The sequence below is a fragment of the Silurus aristotelis genome (assembly GCF_946808225.1).
Source record: "Silurus aristotelis genome assembly, chromosome: 10".
Lineage (NCBI taxonomy): Eukaryota > Metazoa > Chordata > Actinopteri > Siluriformes > Siluridae > Silurus > Silurus aristotelis.
In genome coordinates this window covers 11,769,284-11,776,554 of record NC_139583.1, presented here as the reverse complement: position 1 = coordinate 11,776,554, position 7,271 = coordinate 11,769,284, and the positions used below count along the sequence as shown (strand labels likewise).

The window sequence follows — 7,271 nt, the reverse complement described above, 5'->3', positions numbered from 1 at the left end:
TCTGGAGAAACATTCTCATTGTTCTCTTATGGTTGAAATGCCAATTAAAGCTTGACTTGAAATAAAACATGCTATATTGCATTTGTTTGGTAAAATAACAGTTTGAATGTGTACCATACGAATGACATGTACAACCTAAAATTATTGTTTAAATGATGGGTACCTAAGTGTTTGTTTATAGCATGTAACTGCTGTAAATTTAATATACAAATGTAATGTAAAAGCATCTCTGTTTATGAACATAACGTTATGTTTTTTACTCTTTGGATATTAGATTGTTAATAAAACTGTAAATATAATTTTCCTTTAAAATTATTTGTTCAGCATTTCAATTAAATAAGTAAAAAAAAAAAAAAACCCATACAAGTCATATTTGTTCAACACATTTATTAAACTGAACTGTTTGTCTGGAGGAAAGTATATATTGCAATAATCACCAGTGTAATTGTAGAACAATTAGGTCACAATTTTCAAATCGTTGCAGACAAATTCAAAGCAGGTCCTCAAAGCCACATAAATGTAAAAAATATAATAACATTTTAAATCAATGGACAGGTAGTAACTTGATCGGCTGAGAAATTCAATTTTCTAAAATGTTTGTTTTAAAATATCCAAGGGTACTAGGAATCACAGTAGCTAAGGAAAATGACAAAGCCTATTAAAAATCTACACATCCTGTCCTAGCTACTGCTAATTAAAAACCATAACCAAGTCATTACTTTGATAGCATGTATTGTACTTATTGGCCTTTCCCTGAATGATTCTACTTCTCAAGCTCATTGAAACGGCGTATTAAGGAGCTAAAGAAGCACAGTGCAAACACAATACTATCATATCGCTAAGCAGATATTGTTATAGCAGCTGATATGATTTTAGTGGAGAGTTTAGAGTTTTTTTTCTTCCTGTACCCCTCCTTACTCCTTTCCTACCCTTGTTTCCAAGAGATGGGCCTAAATTGCTTTAGCAAAGCCCACTTGGTTGTTCTCACGGTCAAACATGGTGTAGTACTGTCCAATAAACACATCACCCAGAATCCACAGAGGTCCAGCAGGAGGAGGGATATCCAAAGCCATGAATCCACTCAGACAGATTTCTCTACCAGCCTGGCTCTCCTGTACACACACACACACACAAGGAGTTTATGAACCCAAAAATACACACCCTGGTCTACTTGTAATGGTATAGGTTTCCTGATGTTGGGTTAAACAACATAATTCACATTTCAGTGACCGAAAGGGCACATGGCTTGAGAAAAGTAAGAATGTTTTCGACTATTAAGTAAAACATCATGTGATGCAGCTGTTCTCTAAACAATTATGCAATTATATGAAACAAAGGAAGTGTTTTAAAACAGCAACACGCCATTTTCACACACTTGACTACCTTGAGAATGTACTGTTCTCCAGTCAGTGTGTACGTCTGTCCACCCAGATTGAAAGAGATAGTGGGAAGGGAAGGAACCTTCTTGCAGTCAACCATGTACTACCATTAAACAAGATGATATTAGTAACATTCCTCGACAAATTCAGTAAATTGAAATGAATCATTAGTAGGAACAAATACGCATTTTAATAGTATTCAAGGATTTTAGTATTCAACTACAAACACCCTAGTGCATGTAGGTTATTGTATACCTCTCCTTGGATCAGTGGAATGGCTCCAATTGCCTTTTGGAGAGCTTTGACCTCTGCGGCAGGTCCAGTGATCAGAGACGTTCCAGTGTCCACAATAGCCTCACAGCCTCCGTTACAAAGGCTCAGTTGACTGCCAATGCTCATGCTGATTTAAGTAAAATAAAGTGGAAAGGAAAAAAAAAAGTTGAGTTGTGTTGGAACGTATTATTATGTAGCACACATTATGGAAGAGCATAATGATAATGAAGAAAAAACTAATCTAGAAAAGAAAAGTATACTGTAATTAAAAAATTACTTGTTTAAAAGTAACAAAAAGTCCGGTTTATGCAACACAAAAACTTGTATGATAAATTCTGTCCATCAATAGATAAATATAAAACATTATATTACATCTTGTCAGGCTAAGTCTGGCAGCTTGCTTCTCACGCTGTTCTTTTGTATTGTTTTTTGTTTTAAAGAAAGCTTGCCAGAGTCACGAGCCAACCTCAGCAGCTTTCCATTTTACCACTTTGCATGAATACAGAGCACTGCATTGACCACTAAATGGAAGAATTCAATCCTTGGGGAATCATTAGATCATATACACTTAAGTTATTAATGAAACATGTGATTTCAAGTGCACGTGACAGTTTTTGCCATGAGGGTTACATGAAACATACCAACTTCCTCTAAAGAAAGGAAGACAAAAGCATGACATTGCAGTTAGTATGACGAAGATGAGCTCTCACCCATCCATGTGAATCTGCCAGTAAGCCTGTCGGGTGATGTTGACATAGTGAAAATCTCCAGTGTAGAACTTTGGGTCTGTGCCTCCCAGGAGGAGTTCACCACCAGGCTGAGTATCGGGGTTCCTATTAAAAAAAAAAAATACACAGTACAAGTATAAACAAATCATGTGTTTAAACAAGTTTCAATTACACATTTTACAATCTAATCAGGAATCCTCATCACTGTGCTCAACTCTACTCTGGTGTCAAAAAAAGATTATAAATCTGAAGCCATGTGATCATTCTCTGCTTAATCCAATTAGATTAATAGGGCTTGTTGAACTTTGAGGCACAGTAGAGAGCTGAAACGTCTCTTCTGTATTCAGCACATTTAGGCACACCCATGCTGACCATCCATCTTTAGTCAACCTTTTTCATATACTCATATACTTACTGATTAATAACTATCAAAATCCACTCTGCTGTAAACACAATACACACCTGTTCAGATAGAAAGAGAAAACATTCTTCTCAAATTTCTTCTGACTCATCATCATGTCAAAGACTGGAGGAACGCCATCTACAGCAATGCGAGGATAGGCCATGCCCAGGATGCCGTCAAACTTTGCAGCAATAAAAGCAACGCCAGGCTGCTTGATAGCCTCGCCAAATATCTGCTTCTCTACAGCAATGTCTCCTATCTGCAAAGAAATTTTTTTCAATTCCAGCCAGCAAGACATAACATGCCGTCTAGTCTATGCGGGTTTTTTTTTTAATCCTTTAGCTGTATGTAAGATGTACACAACTAAGTAGCAGCTGTGTGCATGTATATGTATTAAGTGTATATTTGTGTTTTAACAACCAAGATCAGGCATCACCCAAATTGTATACAGTTAGCTTTAGATTAACAAAAGCATAAATGAAAACAAAAACATGCAAAAGAAACTTACAGAACAGACATCCTGGCTAAGATAACCAGAGAGACTCCCAGAGCCATACTGAATAGCGAAAGCAGTACCATTCTTCACATAGGTGCTGGATTTGGCCCCATTATACTTGTGATGAAGCACTGTATGACCAACAACAAGAGTGAGTTGCATTAAAATGACCCAAGACCAACATTAAATATTTAACAATGGAATCAATTATTTAGGAACACAAAAATCACACTATTTTGCAGCGTCTCAAATGTTGACTTACAACATGCGATGTCAGTAAGGGAGCAGTGAACAGAAGGCACCCACAAGTTCGAGGATCCGGTGTCAAACACCACAGTGAAGGTCTGGACAGGAGTACCAAGACCTATCTCTCCATAGTACTGGGCCTATAATATAACAAATACAAAAATGTGCTTGTCTGAAGATTATAGGGTGAAAATGTTTAGGTCAGAGCAATTTAATGAAACCAAACACAAAGAGGAAAAAAAAAATAATAATAATTTAAAATAATGTAGCAAATATTAGGCAACAAAAAAAATGCACAAGGTGGTTGCCAAAGCTAACTGTGATAGTTCTCCATTTGTTAAAACGGCATGACTAACACCCTCAACATAACCCATGATCAAATGTCATGTCATGCTTTCCAAGACCATGACAAAACCAGTTTCAAGACTTACTGAAAAAAAAGAAAAAAGCAAAGCATGTCTAAACGCATGACCTCATTTTCCCACACGGTCAGCAATTTACTTCTGAATTACTTCCTTTCTGTTTATCTTTAAAATAAAATAAAAAAGGACCAAAAAAAGAAAAAAAAACCTCTCTGACCTACATATGCACCATTCCTGGCGACATATTTTTCAAGCCCATAAAGTAGTAGCACCATTTTACAGAAATAGCCATTGTTGATTAAATGTGTTATTTTGGCAGAAGTTTTGCAGCCTTTCAATCAACTGCACAGCAGATCAGAGAAATATTATTTTTTCCGTCATCTGCTGTATTACAGTTTTTTATGGTATCGTGCAAACAATGTTGGGCATTACTTGGACAGCAATTATTTTCAAAAAAATTTCTCTGTATATAATTAGGTCAAATTAAACAGGTCGAACTAAAGAGCTTTAGATACTGATTAGGAGGGCCACCCACTTTACAAACACTCAACGAGATTAGATGCTAGTGCTGATCATCTAAGATTGGTAGGTTTGAAGTACAAATCAGGCCACACTTACATCCAGGTAATTCTTTAGTGTTTCAGGGGTTGGTCCAAATTTGTTTGTTAAACCCAGGTTGTATTTTGTGTTCTGTGAGTTGGCCAAGAGTTCCTCCACGGCTCGGCCCGAATCGGACATTGTGCGCCTTATCGAGCGAAACTTCTTTAGAGGAATCCTGCAAAACAGCATGCAAATGGTTAAAGATTCAGTACAGCCATTTACTATACTCTAAATAAAACCAGCAGGACATCAAGCTCACGTGGAAACAGCATCCACTCCATAGTAATGACTGAGAGTAAACAATTGTCTAATTAAAAGAATAATCGTGATTTAGCACGATTTGCACTCTTGCCCGGACATTTTCCTAATACCCTGCTCTTTGGGAAGTGTTGGGCACAAAAACAAAAGCCAGGCTTAAACAAAAGCATTTCTCACCATTACATAAGCCTCAACAGCAAAAAACATTCCTCACAAAACAAATGAGGATTCGCTTATTTGTGACCAGGCAGTGAAACAAAAGTACATCCAGTTGTCTTTGCTGGCTAAACACTATACGATCATTTGGTCTCTTTCTGTATATATGTAGTTATTAATCTCTTTGCATAGGTATCTGTGTGTGCATAGGTATCTCTCTTTTTGTGTATATATATATATATATATATATATATATATATATATATATATATATATATATGTCTTTATCTCTGTGCATGTCTCTCGCTCGCTCTCTGTATAGGTCTCTACTCCCGTGCATATGTATGTATCTCTCTCTCTCTCACATACACACACATACATACATACACACACACATACATATACAAACACACACATCTCTATCACTGTCTGTCTGTCTGCCTTTCTCTCTCTCTCTCTCTCTCTGTTTGTCTGTCTGTCTGTCTGTGTCTCTCTATCTCTCTGTCTGTGTCTCTCTCTGTCTGTGTCTCTCTCTATCTCTCTGTCTGTCTGTGTCTCTCTCTCTCTCTCTCTCTCTCTCTCTCTGTGTCTGTCTGTCTGTCTGTCTGTCTCTCTCTCTTTGTGTGTGTCTGTGGTTCGGCCGTGTTCAGCTACAGGCGGTCACACTGGAGGTGTAAAACTGTTGGTGTGAACGCTTTTTGCTCTGTCATTTGTAAACCGTTGAAGTTAACCGCACAGAAACACTTCCAGTAGACATTTGTTCCGGCTACACTGTAGTCACTCATTAAAAACACGTCCAAACGCACTGCACACTGGCTTAAGCTTCGTTTGCAGGTTGGCGCTATAAACACTTATATAACACCATTTAGTATATTTTATTGTTTCGCCTTTTACCAAACCAGCTATTGTTTCCAAAGCATTAGTCATTACTCGAAGGGGTCCCTTCTATGTGAATATAATAATAAGAGTTTTGCTGAGTCACACCAACATTAAGACGACAAAAAAGATGATCTAGCGAGATAGTAAAAATAAAAAAAAATTAAAGAATACCACAAGCTGTAACGTGTGTAACTGAGCTCTACACTACCGCAGGGTCACTAGCTAACAAGCTAAGTGTAGCTATTTTGCAAATGATCCGCTGCTGAAGGAAAACAACAGTAAGCTTACCGAACCAGTGCGTCGGCGGTCCAGGCAATAAAAACCAGGAGCAGCAAACAAGCGAGCTTCATCTCTGCTGTTTTAAAAACAAAAATAAAAACCGTCAAACAGTTACAGTATGTGTGTATAAGTGAGAGCGAGAGTGTTTGTCTGCTTTAAACACAAAAACCCTCGGTCACTTGACGCCAAGGTCACGTGATCACAAGCACGCGCTCCGGGCGTGTTCTGCTCGCCGCTCTCAGTGTTGCGCAATTAAACTGCGCTGGTTTTTAAACAAGTGTGCAAATAAATCGAGCGTCACAGTGAGTGAGTGTCATAGGATGCAAATGTCGCAATAACTGTTTAAGCACGGCTTGTGGGAGTCAGGATTTCGTTATGCTCTGTCGGTCCCTCTAGATTTCTCGGTTTCTCTCATACGTATAGTTGATTGACCGCACGCACACACACACACACACACACACACACACACAATCCTTGCAAAGGTCTTCTTGTTCTTATTTTTATTCTTCTTTCGGCTGCTCTCTTAAGGGGTCGCCACAGATGATCAATAGTCTCCGGTCTCTTTTAAACCCTGCATGCCTGCATGTCTTACCTCATCACATCCTTAAACCTTCCTCTTTTTTTTCCTGGAGGGTGGCTCCATCTTCAACATTCTTCTACCAATATACCCCATGTCCCTCCTCTGCACATAACCAAACCATTCCAATTTAGCCTCTCTCACCCTGTCTCAAAAACATCCTACCTGCACGGTTCCTCTGATAATCTAAATTCTAATCCTGTCCATCTTCGTCACTCCCAATGAAAATCTCATCATCTTCAACTCTGCCACCTCCAGCTTCACCTTCTGTCTTTTACTCAATGCCACTGTCTCTAAACCGTACATCATCGCAGGTCTCACCACAGTCATAAACTTTCCCTTTTACTCTTTTACTCTTCTATCACAAATCACTCATGCTATCACTCTTCTCCATGCACTCCACCCTGCCTGCACTCTTTTCTTCACTTATCTAATGACACTCTTCCTTACATTGCACAGTTGACCCTGGATATTTCAACTCATCCACCTTGACCACCTGTACTTTTACCATACTGCCCTGACCTCCCTCTTATTCACACCCATGTAGTCTGTCTTGCTACTACTAACTTTCTTTCCCCCTCTCTCCAGCATGTACCTCCACATCTCCAGGCTCATCTCAACTTGCTTGCAAAGAT

The 7,271-nt window shown here is 38.5% G+C and overlaps 1 protein-coding gene across 1 annotated transcript; it reads right to left on the bottom strand.

Annotated features, from left to right (window-relative positions):
• Positions 1 to 372: 372 nt before the first annotated feature.
• Positions 373 to 6,649, bottom strand: ctsd (cathepsin D). Its single transcript, XM_083552119.1, has 9 exons — positions 6,069 to 6,649; positions 4,506 to 4,662; positions 3,542 to 3,665; positions 3,292 to 3,410; positions 2,843 to 3,042; positions 2,363 to 2,485; positions 1,635 to 1,779; positions 1,384 to 1,482; positions 373 to 1,112 (listed from the first exon to the last, which is right to left on the bottom strand). Exons 1-9 carry the CDS (start codon positions 6,128 to 6,130, stop codon positions 951 to 953), a joined length of 1,191 nt encoding a protein of 396 aa, XP_083408245.1. The 5' UTR covers positions 6,131 to 6,649; the 3' UTR covers positions 373 to 950.
• Between the last annotated feature and the right edge of the window lie 622 nt (positions 6,650 to 7,271).